General features: G+C 47.5%; 1 protein-coding gene across 20 annotated transcripts in view; it reads left to right on the top strand.

Annotated features, from left to right (window-relative positions):
- LOC123353129 (collagen alpha-1(VII) chain-like) overlaps window positions 1-16,685 on the top strand; it is a 196,477-nt gene that overhangs the window by 76,719 nt on the left and 103,073 nt on the right. For 19 of the 20 annotated variants that reach the window (XM_044994027.1, XM_044994002.1, XM_044993994.1 and 16 more), the window contains 7 exons: window positions 1,286-1,339; window positions 2,733-2,771; window positions 3,028-3,066; window positions 7,717-7,755; window positions 9,878-9,913; window positions 12,194-12,328; window positions 14,053-14,175. In XM_044994027.1, the coding sequence (XP_044849962.1) occupies window positions 1,286-1,339; window positions 2,733-2,771; window positions 3,028-3,066; window positions 7,717-7,755; window positions 9,878-9,913; window positions 12,194-12,328; window positions 14,053-14,175 (465 nt within the window). The remainder of the gene's footprint in view (window positions 1-1,285; window positions 1,340-2,732; window positions 2,772-3,027; window positions 3,067-7,716; window positions 7,756-9,877; window positions 9,914-12,193; window positions 12,329-14,052; window positions 14,176-16,685) is intronic. The other variant, XM_044994011.1, reaches the window with a different exon arrangement.

Here is a 16,685-nt window from a genome sequence, read left to right as displayed (position 1 = left end):
AAAGCAAACTGCGTTCTCCCGTTCACTTCACCAGTAACAAAGGTGCTGCAAATGGAACGTAGCTGATAATGTTGTTGAGGACGCAAGAGGCAGAATGGACTCCAACTCTCTTTCCACAGCTGTGTGGGTTCTGCGGGGTAGACAGGAATAAACACTCAAGCCCTGATTCAGCAAAGCATTCATTGAAGTCAATGGGACTCAGGCAGGTACTTGGAATTAAGCATGTGCTTAAGGGCCAGATTTTTAAGGGTATTTAGGTGCCTTACTCCCATTGCCCTAAGTGCTTTGCCAAATGAGGATAGGATCATTTACATGCTTAAAGTTAAGCACATGCTTGAGCACTTTGCTGAACTGGGGCGAAGGCAACTGGCTTCTCATTAAAGGGGGAGAAAAATCGCTTGTTTATGCCAACTCTGGCAGCAACACTGCTTTGCATCTTTATCTAGGGTAAGAGAGCCATATCCAGATGTGTTTTGAGCAGCACCTTTCAAGGATTAGTGCAGTGCACTCAGACAACTGATCACAGTATGATGGATGTAAGATGCATGGAAGGTCTGTAATAAAGATCAACAGGGAGGGATTCCACCTGTATGGGGTGTTTGGGTAAAAAAAAAAAAAAAGGGGAAATTAAATACAGTACCGCAGAGTTCAGGGAGCAGCATCCTTCAGAAGATACCAAAGTAGTGGCTGAGAGACGTGGAACACCATGTGTTCTTTGCTTCACGCCATTCTTCTGTACCATTCCTCTGCTCAGAGAAATGAACCGCAAAGAATCCAGCCCCTTACATGCACCACCCACATCACCACATGCAGCATCCGATCTGACCTACGCAGGAGGAGAGGTTAGGTCAGGTGTTATCCAGAGCAGCCATTTTGCCAAGGAACGTCTCCCAACTGAGTGGAGGAAAAATATGACTTGAAATCACAGGGTTTAGCAAAAATTATGACTCGTCTTCATCTTCTGGCATCTTCACCCTCTGTGCAGCAGGGGACAGGGAGAGGCGACTTGGCCATCAAGAGAGTGGACCTTCCACAGCATCAGTTTCATGCTAACATTTTTCTGTGCATTTGTAGTAGTGGTTGTTTCCTTGCAAGCTAGGAAAGGGTGGTTCTGGGGGGACCCCGGGAGGACAATAGTCTTAAGCAACAGTCCTGAGAGTTTGTTCCATTCCCATGGCTAACGACAAAGCATTAAACCAAAGCTCTCCCCAGATAAAACAATGCAGGTATCAGTCATGTTGCAGTGCCAAAGAGAGAGAGCTAACCCATTCCTGCTGGGTTACAGGGAGATCCAGGGGATACAGGCCAGAAAGGAGAGAGAGGCCCTCCAGGTCCCAGGGTAAGTGTGGGAGTCTGCAGGTGAGTGGTTTTGTTGGGCTTGCAGGTGGATGGACAATTAGGTCAGAGCTCTCATGTGCTTGGGGCCCCGAAAGGTTGGCTTTAAACAGCGAGAGCTTTTGAGCTGAGCTGTTAAACTCATGGCCACACCCGGGCCTGGTTCATGCCAAGACTTCTGCACCTTCATAACTTCATGCAGATGAGGAGTCCAATAGAGATCAAAGGGGCTATTTGCATGCGTAAAGTTACCGACTGCCTAGGCCTTTGCAGGAGCACAGGCTTGTATGGTGGATCTTTACTTTGCCACCTGACCGTGGGATCTGCTGCTTGGGGCAGCCTGGTGCTTTTAGCATTTAACATACACATTCATCTGCTACCACAATACAGTTTATAAAGAATAATCATCATCCAACCCGATGACCCCCAAATATAAATACTGGGCCACTCAGCTGGCAATTTAATAGAACTTCGGTGTCCACCTGGCTCCAAACTGTTCAAAACTCTTCATTTACACATCCCATTTCTGCTGGGCAGCTGGGAAGGGCCAGCCCACCGTGCTTAGATTCTGCTTAGCGGGAACTCTTTCATAGCTTGAATTATAACTAGCTTGGGACCAGCAATGTGGGGGGACCTACCCTTTGGTCCTCGGGAATAGGGGCAGTGACAGCATTCAGAAATTACTCCTTACTGTCAAATTTTAGTTGTGGAGATACAGCACAGACCTGTTTATGCGCAAATCTGCTTAACACACGGTAGCACCATGCCTCCCAGTGCTACCTATTTAACACGTGAGACTCGTTAACACGCAGCACAGGAACTTGCTATGTAGCGCCACAGATTTGCTCACTAACTCACTGACATAGAAATCGACAGGAAGTGCGGAGCGGAAACGTGTTGTATGTCTTTACTGCCCCGGGCCCTTTAAATCGCCACGGGAACCCCGAGTGGCGCAGACCAGGCGGCCTGGAAGGGCTGGCTGGGGGATGCTGACCCCTTAGCCCCGCCCCTTCCGCCTGATTCCCCGCCCCTTCCGGGGCCCAGAGCTGCCCCCACCCCGTACCGGTAAGTGTCCTGAGTTACTTTCACCCCTGTGTAGTAATCATGTTTTTATTAGATTACACATTTGAATTTATATTCTTGTAAAGTGCCGTTAACAGATAGGCCTACAGTATTTGGGACTCTGTGAATACGTATGTAATCCTAGATAATTATACGTGTGTGTATATATAGATATCTTAAGATATTTCAGCATGGCACTCTTAACCTGCGGTCTGTTAACACGCGGTCGTGATGGCTTGACTCCCGACATCCGCGCATAAACGGGTCTGTACTGTAATATCCCTTTGGAACATGGGAACCATTAGGTCAAACCTACCTTTATTTTGTATTTTAAGGGGCCGGATGGTCTCCCAGGGCCTGCAGGTGGGACTCTGGTATGTTACTTTCCTAGCCTTGTTTTCTACATATAATCAACATTACTTAAATGATCTCTTTATAAACCATGGTTTTAGAATACTACTAAATAGATAGAGAATACCACATTCTGTACCAAATTTATCCTTGTTGAAGTGCATTAACTAATCTAGTAAGTTTCAGGTTCTACTTCTTAACCATGGCTGTTACATTCTGGTGTATCCGTTCCTGAAACATTCAATACTGATTTCATGCCTTTTTCTCCCCCTCTCCAAGCTGGATAACATGTCAGAAATGGGGACAAAAGGGGAAAAGGTAACAGCTTCTAATGTCATAATTCTAGATTGGGAATTATTTAGGGAAAGGACTGTGTTTTGTATTTGTTTGTACTGTGCTAGCACAATGGGGGGTTGTTGGGGGTGGGGGAGGCTTGCCCTTGACACTTCTGTAGTGCAGATCATCATCATCATGAAGGGAACCAGGCCCCTCTCTGTGGGAGTATTGTTTGCTCAGAATGGAAAAGCAAATTATTTGTACATAGAAATGTGCCACTGATTGGCATGCACAGCAGCACTGTGCTGGGAGGTGTGTATTGCCGTGAGTTCGGGATGTTCACCTTGCTGCCACGTCGCTGGACTAAGAGTGAGTCATGCAGGTCTTCCCAAAGAGAAACTGCAGTTAAAACTGCTTTAGAGCAAACCCCGTTGTCAGGTACTTTAGTTATGCTACATATTGCCATTGTTGAGACACCAAAGGGGAAAAAACTCTAGGTGGTGCTTGGAAATTGTAGAGTCAAGATGATTGGAGCCAGAGTCTAATTGCTCTCTGTGTGTGTGTGGGGGGGGGAATGTATCTGGAATCTGAAGACACGTGAGTTTAACATTCATTTTCTGTCAATAGAGTCACACTGGAGACTCTTTAAAGAGCAGGAGGAATGGAGTAGGTGTACGCCAGGGCAAACTCGTCATGGCCTAGTGGGTTAAGCAAAAGGCCAGAGTCCGAGTGCTCCTCAATTCTTTCCCCACCTCTGCTAATGGCTGGCCTTAATTCTCTGCATTGATATAAAGACAAAATGCAAAGTGCTCCACTTAGGAAGGAACAATCAGTTTCACACCTACAGAAAGGGAAGAGACTGTCTAGGAAGGAGTACGGCAGAAAGGGATCTAGGGGTTATAGTGGACCACAAGCTAAATATGAGTCAACAGAGTGGTGCTGTTGCAAAAAAAGCAAACGTGATTCTGGGATGCATTAACTGGTGTGTTGTGAGCAAGACACGAGAAGTCATTCTTCCGTTCTACTCTGCGCTGGTGAGGCCTCAGCTGGAGTATTGTGTCCAGTTCTGGGCACCGCATTTCAAGAAAGATGTGGAGAAACTGGAGAGGGTCCAGAGAAGAGCAACAAGAATGATTAAAGGTCTAGAGAACATGACCTATGAAGGAAGGCTGAAAGAATTGGGTTTGTTTAGTTTGGAAAAGAGAAGACTGAGAGGGGACATGATAGCAGTTTTCAGGTATCTAAAAGGGTGTCATAAGGAGGTGGGAGAAAACTTGTTAATCTTGGCCTCTAAGGATAGAACAAGAAGCAATGGGCTTAAACTGCAGCAAGAGAGGTTTAGGTTGAACATTAGGAAAAAGTTTCTAACTGTCAGGGTGGTTAAACATTGGACTAAACTGCCTAGGGAGGTTGTGGAATCTCCATCTCTGGAGATATTTAAGAGTAGGTTAGATAAATGTCTATCAGGGATGGTCTAGACAGTATTTGGTCCTGCCATGAGGGCAGGGGACTGGACTCGATGACCTCTCGAGGTCCCTTCCAGTCCTAGAGTCTATGAATCTATAAACTCTTTGCCAACATTCGGGACATAAATATGCTGAGCCCCGGGGTGGGAGTATGGGGGCGCTGATTGGTGAAGGGAATTGCCCAAGTCACATGATTACCCAGATCCCATAGCTCTCAAGCCAGTACTTTCTTGGAGTGGTGTAACCAGCTGGGTGGTCTCTGGAGCCTCTTGGATTATTTTCTCTCCTGTGCAAAACGTGTTGAGTGGTTGGAGGCCACCCCAGTCCATGGTTTGCTGGTGCCCTTCATTCCACCGGAATCTGTAGAGGCAGAAACCAGATTTCAGTGTAATGAAGCCCATCAGACATGGAATTCAACCCCTCACCTTCGTGCCCCTTTCGCCCTTGGAGAGAATGTTGACCAAAAGCTCATATTGGGCTCTTAGCCCCGTGTTCAGACATTGTGCTGCCATGCTGCCTCTTCAGTGTTAAGGTGGCTGCAAAGTTCAAGGCTCCTGTTGTAACATTAACTCATCTGCACTGCACACACGCTATATTTCCTAGGATTGTTTTTTCTAATTAAACCTGCAGCTTAATTAAGGGGAGACGGCATGGTCCCAGGATGAGACTTGCAGTGAGGAGATCTGGGTTCTAATCCTGGCTCTGACCCTTAGCGTGACTCAATTTACCCCCAAGGGTGAAATGTGAAGGACAATAGTTACCATCCACTTGGTCTTGTGAGGGTTAGTCAATGGGTGTTTGGGACGATCCCAAGCTGCTGTAATATTCCTGTTGGAGCTCTAACTTTCACAGTGCCTGACTTCCGCGAATGTAACTGGGCAGCACTAACATTGCATTGACAAAGGTCCTAGCATTGAATAGGTTATGTCCTGCATCCCTTGGTTCTTTCACATCTGTGCAGGAGACACAACACACTTTCATCCTCTGGGGAGGAGCATTGATACTATCAGGCCGCGTCTACACTATGAGCTGAGATGTGATTTCCCTGCCTGAAACTGGGCCTCCGCTGCCAGTACCCGTGCTATGGCGGTGACACTGCTATTTATACTTGCACTAACTTGATGAGCACTAGTGTGAATACGTGTGCATGAGCAAGGAAATTGCACCCCTCGCTTGTTGTGTAGACATAGCCTAAGTGGGTTGGGCCTGGGCCTCATCTGCCTGTCATTGGTAAAATCCTCTGCTCTGAATTTGTCATGTGTCCTGCCCTTGCTCCATGTGCCAAACTGCCACTGATGTCATTGGAACACCAATTTCACACCTGGGAGAAACTGAGGCCCAGAGCGATGAAAATGTGGCTCTGATCTGAAAAAAGTCTTCAATGGGGGTCTGTGGATGCTTGGCTCTTGGGGAAAATGTGGCCAGGTTTGAAAATGTGGGTCTAAATGACCTGGGTGTGGTCAAACAATGAATCAGTGGCGGAGTTAAAAAGAGAACTGAGGTGTCCTGTCTCCAAGTGCCTTTCTAAACCCCTAGCTACAGCGAATCACTCAGGTGTTGTTCTAGATTTATACACAACAGCAAGGATGGTCTGCAGAGCAGCAATACAGCATTTATAAGCCTTTTGTTTTATATCATGGTAATAGTGCTCATGCTAATAAAACTGGGCAAATAATGATTATTTGACTTGCTCAGGTACCAGGAAAAATTTCTTGTGCTGTTGTATTAATTTAGATGGAATAAATGGACCTAAAAGTATTTTATATAGCTCAGTCGCTGTCCAACATTAAACAGCACTAAGGTTCAGCATTTGGTGTACAGAGACCTCAGCCTGCTTAGGATGATGGCAAACACGCCATTAACAATCCTTTTCACCTTTATGAAAGATTAAGAAAAGAAGAAAAAACAGTTAAAGCATTTGAAATGTGAAGTATTGAATGAAGCTTTCATTTTAACAACCTCCCTGTTCCCGTTGCCTTTAGGAAGAGAGAGATTTTAGAAGGAAAAACCCCCTTTTCCGACAGTCTCTTAGGTGGAATCAGAGCTGGTGATAACTGTCCTTTTGGGAAAAAGAGAGGAAGTCAGTTGAGATAGGCTGGAGCTGCTGCTGCTATTAAAGTCCGATCCTGTTTCATCTCGGGTGGCGGTTGGGATTCATCTGTCGCTAGCAAAGGTGGCGATGTCATCTGGGTCCCTCTCCCTGGCCTGGTCTGGTCAGGACATCTCTCAGGATTAGGATGAAGAGGTTCCAGGGTCCCAGAAGGTGGTGGGGGTGGCAGCCATGATGATGGAGCTTGGTCCAATGGCCAATTTCCCTCCCTCAGTCTCTTCTTTTAAGGACCCCAAAAGGGAGTGATGGGTGGAATAGCCCACCCCCTCTTTATTGGTTCGTTAATTTCTGGTCCCACATTTACAAGTGTACCAGGCATGCTCTTACCACAGCCTTTGAGTTATATCAGGACTTTTTGTTTGGACGAATTCATTCTGTCTCCCTTTCATCCCTTTTCCCATCAATATTTGTAGTTCTACGTTATTGTGACAGCTGATGGCCCTACTTACTGTGGAGCTCACCGTTCGGGTAACTTTGTAGGCCCAGTGTTCCCAACATCGCTCACATACCGTATCACAGATTGAATTAGGCAAAGCGCAGCGTGGAACTGGCTGTTCATCCAAAGGTTTTGCTGTCTGAGGTGTCTGCTCTAGTGAACCCAGCACCTGCAGATCAGCCCAAAGTTCTGACACGAATCCAAGCTGCCGTCAAGTTGAAGGGTATTTGTGTCTGAGGCTCTGGTTCAGGTGGGGCCTAGTGAAAGGAGACTAGCTGCCAAGTTCATTGGACGATTTCAGAGACTTTTTCAAGCATTAATTGGAGCCTCTCATCCCCACTGTGAGGTAGTTAAGTCATTGGCCCACTTGGGCATGTGGACACTTCAAGCTGGGGGTGTGATTTCCATCTCAAGAAGACATACCCGTGCCAGCTCTGATTGAGCTAGCATGCTAAAAATAGAATGTAGCTGTGGCAGCAGTGTGGCTCTCTGAGCTAGGAATCGCATTACCAGCTCAAAGTGTAGACTTGCCCATGCTCAGACAACAAGTCTCTGGCAGAGTCAGGACTAGAACCCAGGAAACCTGACTGCCAAACCTCTGCTCCAGACACCTGTCACTGCATTTCTTTGGGCTAATGCTTTTGTTAACCAGCTATTGTTTGTTTGTTTTGTTTTTAAAGGGAGATCCAGGTCCACCCGGCAAAGGAGTGGAGATCAAGGTAAATAAAAACATGTGGAAAATTATAATATTGATACGCTGTCTCTCCATCCCTGGTTCTCTCACTGTGTTTCTCTGTCCCTGGGTCTCTGAGCCCCGCCCCCAGGTGCTAGGATTCAGAGACAAAATCCTAAGAAAGCCAGTGTAGAGCAAGATACTGAGGAGCTAGTCATAAATCTTACTCCATTGCTGCAGTAAGATCAAGTCGTTTGGCCTTCCGGTAGGATCCAGGTTAGTGACATTAACCAGGATGGGTGCTGTGTGTGTCACTGCTGCCGTTCTGTGGAGAGATCCCTTGTGAAATGTAGTATGAACTAACGGGCAGCTATGAATGTGGATCCCTGCCCTACAGCCCCACTGAGCAGTCTGGAACACAGAATGGGGGTCACTGGTTAGGATCTGTTGGATTCTCAGGCATAGCAAAGGCCAGAAATGCTTTATTGCCTCTGTCAACATCAAATTCCAACCTTTGCTCTGGGGTGCTGATCTCACCCTCAGCGGATGCGCATCGGTCAACTCTCAGCTAAGCAATTGTTGCATCCCTTAGGGCTACCCTGGAGAGTCAGCTGGAAGCTTACATTTGTGCAGAATATCTACCTTCTAGCTAGGGTAGACAGACAAGAGCACATCAGACCTGTGCTTCCGTCTCAGTTCTGAACCAGTGGACATGCAGGTGCAAATCGAAGGTTTGGCCATGGTCTGTGAAGCCCTAAATACTCTGAAAGTACCTGATTGCTGTATCTCAGAGATCACCTTCCACCCATTGGTGCCACTGCAGAAGTTGCAAACAATGGGATGCTTAGGTTTTCAGCCTCCCGAGATTACAGCCCTGGGTCTGGTGTAGGGCGTTCCCAGTAGGGCTCTGGCATTTGCTCCCAACAGGGATCCATCAGGGCACAATGCAAGGCACATGTTTGTACAGCACCTAGCACAATGGGGTCCCATTCTTGGCTCACCTTTAGGCACCATCATAATAAACATGATTAATTATCATTAATCTCCATTGAGGTTTTCACCTAATGCTGAGTACTGGATTGTCTCTACCAGTCGGGTTTCTTTCCAGTGCTGTCTATTATCATAGTATCTAAGAGCAGTCTCCTGGCCAGCTGCCCCAAGGACACGAGCTCCTCTCACAGCATTTTCACGTGGGTGACAGGGAGGAGGAGTGTATGGTTCCCTACTTTGGGAAGTGTTGTTTCCTGCTAACCACATTATGTAGCTAATCATTGTGGCCTGTTAATGAGAACCCAATGGGACATTCGCTGCTGAAAGAGCCGATTGGCCCCCACACATAAAACTCTGCACCTACCCTTGATGCAAGGTCCAATGTTATGCCCGTCCAAGCCAATGGCAAAGCTTCCATTGACTTCAATGAGAGCAGAATCCAGCCATCAGTATCTAGGGGCTTGTTACTGCTCATCTATGGAGGTTATACTTGAGTTAATGTTATTTCCCTTGGTGGTAAATTGTATAGTCAATTGCTTGACCGCACTTTGGTTTGTTATGAAATATACTCAAGAGACTAAATAACCAATATCAGTCCGGTTTATTGCTAAAAGACACTAATCATGTAGTACAGGGAAAAAGGTTCAATGTGATACCAGCTTCCAGGAAGCCGTCTCGTGCAGCGTGGTTGAATTCACCTTACACAGAAGGCTTGCTTCCAGAGTGACACATTTCAGCTAGGAGCATTTATTGGATGATTTCACAAGTTACAAACCTCCTTGCACATCACTAGAATTCAACCCACCAGTTCATAACTTGTTGTTCTGTACCTTCCTTATCTTGGAGACTAGCTTTCCAGGTACTGGTCCAGGACGGCATGTACCAGGGCAGAACATTTAACGTGGTTTGCCATTGGCAAGCTTTCTATTTTCTAATGCCAATGCTGACTTCAGCTTTGCAAAGTACTAAGGGATAATTGACAGGAGTGAACAGAATTCAGTTAACATAACTTCCCAACTCTTTCTTTCTTTCTTTCTTTCTTTCTTTCTTTCTTTCTTTCTTTCTTTCTTTCTTTCTTTCTTTCTTTCTTTCCTTTCCATGCACATAATATCTATTAATGTGGTGTATGCTACACCCAACATATGTTCATTGGCTAACACCCTTCATTCCTAATTCAGGATCTGGAGAGACTTTTTGAAGCCTATGGGATCAAGGTATGTGAATATTTTACTTTCCTTCTGAATGTTTGGCCCACTGCTGTTAGATGTAATTGCTTCCTGAGATGAGATTGTTACCATTAAACTTAGACAAGCCCTAACAAGCCTTCATCTCATCCCTCTGGCTTCTATGGTGTTCTGGAGAGAGGCTCGGCTCCTCTGTTTCCAACACCGAGGTTAATGTGTAGGTTATTTCAGGTCCTGGGGCTACTTATCACTAACATTCAGATTCACCTATGGCAGCTTTACAGTGCAAATATTACTGGGGAAGGAGGGTTTTGTGGTTAAGGTACAGGCCTGCAACTCAGAAGATCTAGGTTCAATTGCTGGCTCTGCTAAGAGATTCCTTGGGTGAGTGATTTCATCTCCCTGGCTCTCAGTTTCCCATCTGCAAACTGGGGATAATGCATCTTTTGTCTGTTTCGAGTGTTAGCTCTTCAGGACAGAGTCTGTCTCTCCCTGTGTGTACGTATAGTGCCTAGCACCGGGGGAGTCCAGTCTTAACTGGTCCCCGGCTTATAATACAAATAACAATCAACTAACATTGAGTGATGTAGTGTCACTGGTCTAGCGAATCCAACTATCGCCTGCAGAGCAGGCTAACAGACTCTGGGTGGTCCACATGAGGTGCTATGTATAACCTGGGATAGGACACAGTCTGGATCACATGTCCAGGTCTCCAGCTCTGAGAGCCAGCAGACATCTCCCTTTGCTCTCCGCCTCCAGCCCCCTCCAGCCTTGGCTGTCTGGCTCAGGAAGGTCAGCAGGCCAGCTTGGCAGCTTTCCCAGAGACCTGTTTCTCCTCCAGTCATAGGCGTCGACTTCCCCTCTTTCCCCTAGGTCCTCGACCCCCCCCTTTGCCCCCGGCCCTGCCCCACTCCATCCCTTCCATGATGCCCTGCCCTAGCCCCTGCCCCGCCTCTTCCCACCCCACCCTGCCCCCATTCCAACCCCTTCCCCAAAGTCCTCACCCCAACTTCGCCCCCTCCCTGCCAATATACCAACTCCTTCCCCAAATCCCTGCCCCGGCCCCACCTTCTCCCCCAAGCTCTCCACGTTCCCACGCCCCCCACCCCTTCCCAGAGCTTGTTAATGCCGCCAAACAGCTGTTTGACGGCGTCCAGGTGGGAAATGCTGGGAGGTAGGCAGAGGAGCGGGGATGCGGTGCTCTGTGTGTGGGGGGTGAGCTTGGCTGCCTGTGGGTGCAGAGCACCCACTAATTCTTCCCCATGGGTGCTCCAGCCCCAGAGCACCCACGGAGTTGGCACCTATGCCTCCAGTCTCCTGCCTGTGGCAACTCTACCTCACGAGGTCGCTCACAGCAAGGTCCCTCTGCCTCCTCTCCCAGGGGCTCTTCCTGCTTCTGGCCTGTCTCCCTATCACCAGGGACCATCCCATGGCAGCTCTCCCGAGGGCGACCATATTTCCCTGCGTTGAATACGGGACACCTGGTAAATTTACTCATATTCAAGCAAGTTCAATGGCAATCGATTGTACAGACTTTCAAATTAACGTCAAGTTGGCTGAGCCCCTGTTAAAAAGAAATACTGCGTAGTTGGATTCTTTTTATTTACCTTATCTTTAAGGCTTTAGGGTTCACACGGGGAGAGGTGTGTGTGTGTGTGTGTGTCTCTCTCTCTCTCTCTCACACACTCACACACACACACTCTCTCTCTCTGTCTCTCTCTCTCTCTCTCCTGTACACATAGACGCCGACTTCTGCTGGTGCCAGTGGGTGCTCGACCCACATCTGCCACCATTCCAACCCCTTCCCCAAAGTCCCTGCCCCAACTCCACCCCCTCCTTGCCCCTTCCCCAAATCCCAGCCCTGGCTCCACCTCCTCCCCAGAGCATGCCATGTTTCTGCTCTTCCCCCTTCCCTCCCGGAGCTTGTTGCACCACAAAACAGCTGTTTTGTGGTGGCAAGCGCTGGGAGGTAGCGCCTCCCTCCACAGCAGAGGTAGAGCGCAACTAATCAGTGTCCAGAATGACCTCAGGAGAGAGTGGAGAGCATAGAAGTGGTACACACACGCTTGTGGTGAAAGTCTCCCGTGCTGGTAATTCTGGGACCTTTCACCAGAAGGCAGTTCCACAGGGTACTGGCACTTCCTGGAGATCTGCAGGCATCTGTCTGTCCACGTGCCAGACAACGCCCCTGAGTGTGTCCTTCTCTCACATTGTGGGGGTTCTGCCTTTCTCAGTTACCTTGGGGAGCAGCGGGGGACAGGGAGAGAGGTGGTCATTGTTTGATCATTGATTGCTGATGTGCTGCTGCAGCTGGCGCTGCTGAAGGAACTGACCGATCTTCTCCTGAGGGATGGGCTTGAAGCGCTGATCCAGCGGCGAGCCAGCTCTGGGAAAGGCAAGCCCCCCAAGAAAAAAGAGGGATCTACGCAAGCTACGGACTATGCCGTGAGTATTCATCCTCCTGAACTTCCGCGGCATCGGGGGGGAGAGCGGGGGGGGAAATGGAGGCACCGAGAAATGGCTTGTTCAGGGCTCCAGAGAAAGTCATTGGCAGAGCCAGGAATAGAGCCTGTTCTCATTGACACCAAGTCCTGTGGTTTCAATATCAAGATCTTCTTTCCCTTCCCCTCCCCTGCGGTGTTGTCATTGCAAGGAAGAGTGGGGCTGCTGGTAGCAATGGGAGCTGGGAGCTGCAGGAGGACAATTCATTGTCATGCAGATTATGGTGATTTGTAGTAGCTAATACTGTTATGCCATCATATTATGCCATCATATTATGTAGCTAATACTGTTATGCCATCATATAATGGCTGCCATCAAGTGGGTCTTTGATCTTGTCAAAGCGTACAGGTGAGTTAACCACCCTTCAGGCTAAATGAAAGGAGCACGTAAGCCACTTTATGGAGTGAGATAATTGGAGACAATAGAAGATATCGCCCAAGGCAATCAGACACATGGCAAAACCTGAGCAGGGCTAAGCCATGTGGGCTGAGAGGGTTCCCCGGGAGTGGTTGTAAATCCAGGGACTAGAGGATTGCTTGGCAAGCTGTTTGTGTAGGTTAGAAGTAGAAGGCCAGCAGAAAATGAGAGAAGCTGTCATGGACACAGCCCTCACAGGGACCAGAGACAGAGATCCTGGGGGCACAGGACTGGCTGGAAAGGCAGGATTGGAAACGGTGAGCAAGGAAACTGCCCGCTGTTGTTTGTTTCACTGTGTTCAGGGAAACCGGACTTTCTCTACATTCTTTATAAATAAACAGGATCACTCCAAAGAATATATCTGGCTCTCATAATCAATTTCTGCCCCTAACAGAAACAACCCAGCAAGGCCCTGAATATTGGCCGATTGCTTGGGCCAAAGGGACAACAACATTTTAACCTACTCACGGGGCTTTTCAACCTTAAAAAATCCCAGAGTGCTTTGGGCAGCCATCTGCAAATACTGCAAATGGCCGGGAACCAAACCATCAGAGCCAAACATCCCGGAAACATGGGGTGTTTGAAATCTGAACCCAGGTCCTGATGGCCCTTCTCTTGACAAGCAAATGCAAAGCCTGGATGTGAAAAACCCCAGGGGTGTTTGAAATTGTTGTGCAGATTTTGGTTTTGTCTACACAGCAAGCGGCAGCAGGTCTCAGAGCCCCGGTCTGCAGACTCCAGCTCGCACTTACCAGCACTAAGAACAGCCGTGTAGGTATTCAGGCTTGGGCTGGACCTTGGCCTCTGAAGCCTAGGAAGGGGGATGGGCTTCAGAGCTGGAGCTCCAACGTCTACACCGCTGTTTTTAGTGCTGGAGCCCGAGTCTGTAGATCTGGGCTCTGGGGCTTGCTGCCGCAGACTGTGTAGACGGACCCTTTGTGACCTGGTGGTCCCATTCCCTACTGCCCCAGTGAAATGCAGCCACCTCTGGGGAAGGAGAGTGGCAATCAGCTGGCGCCCAGCTATAGTAAGAGGGGAAAATTTGGTCAGTGGTGCTGGAGCTAATCTCTATTATCCTCAAGAGTAGCAGGTGCTCGCCACAGAGAGCGGACAGGCTTAGTCTGCAAGACCTTCAAAACGCTGGTATCACGAAACTCAATTAAATCTACCTGGAAAGGCTCATGGTCTCATCTGGGAGTCCATGCTAAGATCGCTCAACTGGGTCTAACCACTTTTCTTGGGATTTACAGGCTTCGTTGAAGTATGATTTTTCTAGCGACCCTCTTACCAGTATAGAAGTCACTGAAGAAGACCTGAGTATTGATGTCGGGCATCAGCTTACAGTTCCAGCAGCTGTAGGACAACCTACTAAGGTAACAATAAGTTGAGGCGGGTTAGTAGGATCCATTCTTTGCATTTGGGGTTAATGGGTAGCTCCTAGGTTAATTAGCCATTACTAGGCTGTCTTCTCTAGGCTACATTCATGTTCTTGCACAGTGCCCATCACCCATGGTAATCTGAACACCTTCCAAAGATAAAGTCAACAGTTAGCATCTGTTTCTCCATTTGACTAGTATTTTCAAAAGAGCTTTTGAAAATACTTTTTTCCTTCTGAAGTCAATGGTACAGAGCTACTTGACTTCACTGGAAGCAGAGTTTGGCTGAATGCAGAGAACACTGGTACATTTCACTCTTTGGTGTTACCATTTCCTGATGTGACGGGTTGGATCACAGAAACCCCCTGGGGCTGCCAACTGATGTGCCAAGACTACGTCTGCCCCTGCTTTCCCTGCCTGGTTGTGCCAGACATGCTTGCCAGCCACAAACACAGACCCAAGTCTGAATCACATCCTACAAACTGCAAGCTTAACTGAAAGCAGCTTAAGAAGTGTTCCTGTCTTTAACACTCAGATGCCCAGCTCCCAATGGGGTTCAAACCCCAAATAAATCTGTTTTACCCTGTATAAAGCTTCTACATTGTTCGCCCTCTATAACACTGATAGAGAGAGATGCACCGCTGTTTGCCTCCCCCTTCCCCCCCAGGTATTAATACACACTCTGGGTTAAATAATAAGTAAAAGGTGATTTTATTAAATACAGAAAGTAGGATTTAAATGGTTCCAAGTAGTAACAGACAGAACAAAGTGAATTACCAAGCAAAATAAAATAAAATGCGCAAATCTATGCCTAATAAAGTAAGACAACTGAATACAGATAAAACCTCACCTTCCAGAGGTGTTCCAGTAAGCTTCCTTTTACAGACTAGTCTCCTTCTAGTCTGGGTTCAGCAATCACTCACACCCCTGTAGTTACTGTCCTTTGTTCCAGTTTCCTTCAGGTATCCTTGGGGTGGAGAGGCTATCTCTTGAGCCAGCTGAAGACAAAATGGAGGGGTCTCCCAGGGGCTTAAATAGACTTTCCCTTGTGGGTGGAGACCCTCCCCTCCCCCATGTATAATCTCAGCTACAAGATGGAGTTTTGGAGTCACATGGGCAAGTCACATGTCCATGCATGACTCAGAGCTTACAGATAGCAGCCATGGTTTGCATGCTACCTTGAATGTTCCTCAAGTAGACTTCTTATATGGATTGGAGCCTTCCAAGATCCATTGTCCGTTAAATGTTTCTTGATTGGGCACTTAACTTGCAAATTCCTTTCTAAAGAAGCTGACCAAATGCCTTACTAAGGCTATTTAAAATCAAACAAGTGTACAGCCAAGATTCATAACTTTGAATACAACAATGACACATGCATACAAATAAGATGAGTATATTCAGTAGATCATAACCTTTACATAGATATGTTACATGGCATATATAGCATAAAGCAGGGGTCCCCAACGCGGTGCCCGCGGGCAAAATGCACCTGCGTACTGGCCGGCAGACAAGCATCCGCCGAAATGCCGCCGAAATTTGGCATTTCTTACAAGTGGCGTCATCCAGAGGCATCACCGCCAAAATGCTGCCGAATTTCAGCGGCATTTCGGTGGATGCTCGTCCGCCGCCACGGTCCTTCGTCTGGCACCTGCCAGATGAAAAAGGTTGGGGACCACTGGCATAAAGCATATCCCATTTATGTCATATATACATTCATAAGCATATTTCCATAAAGCATTATGGGGTGCAGTGTCACACCTGAATCCATTGTGGGGCTTTTCTAATTTTCTCTGGATGAAAGGCCAGTGGCAACTCGCTATATGTGTACGACCCTCCCCGAGCAGCTCAGTGGCAGGAAATGATGCTTCTAACTGTGTTGCTATTTGAAACCCAGATACCAGTGGCTTTATCTTCATTTGTTGTTGGTTGTTTAATAAAATCACTGGCAGAAGGGTGGTCCATTGGTTATGGTGCTAGCTGCAGTCTCGGGTTCAGTTCCTGCTCTGCTACAGACTTCTGGTATGGCCTTTGCCAAGTCACTTCGGAACAGATTTTTTAAAGGTATTTAGGCATTGCTGCACTCAGTGCCTAACTGATTTAGAAACCTAAATCTCATTGAAAGTCAGTAGGACTTAGGCTTCTAAGTCAGTTAGGCATTGCAATGTTGGGCAAAGCAACATCTAAATATGTTTAAAAATCTGGGCCTTAGCCTCCCTTTGTTTCAGTTCCTCATCTGTAAATGGGAGCTAATAGCATTTTCCAACACTGCAGAGGTAAGATGAATGCATGAAAGATTGTGAAGTACCCAGATACCCAGTATCTCCTGGAGACACTTGCCCAGGATCGCTTAAAATGGAGTGAAGTCCTACGTGATGGTCCCCTGCATTTTGAACTTGCTCGCCGACAAGCTGGAGAGGACAAGAGGCGCAGGAGGAAGGAGAGACTGGCTTCCAGTCATGGTCAATAGCCTCCTACCGAGCCTGAAAACATCTGCCCTCATTGCAATA

Source organism: Mauremys mutica, chromosome 1, assembly GCF_020497125.1.
Source record: "Mauremys mutica isolate MM-2020 ecotype Southern chromosome 1, ASM2049712v1, whole genome shotgun sequence".
Lineage (NCBI taxonomy): Eukaryota > Metazoa > Chordata > Testudines > Geoemydidae > Mauremys > Mauremys mutica.
The sequence above is the reverse complement of the archived record's forward strand: the minus strand, read 5'-3'. Positions and strand labels throughout refer to the sequence as shown.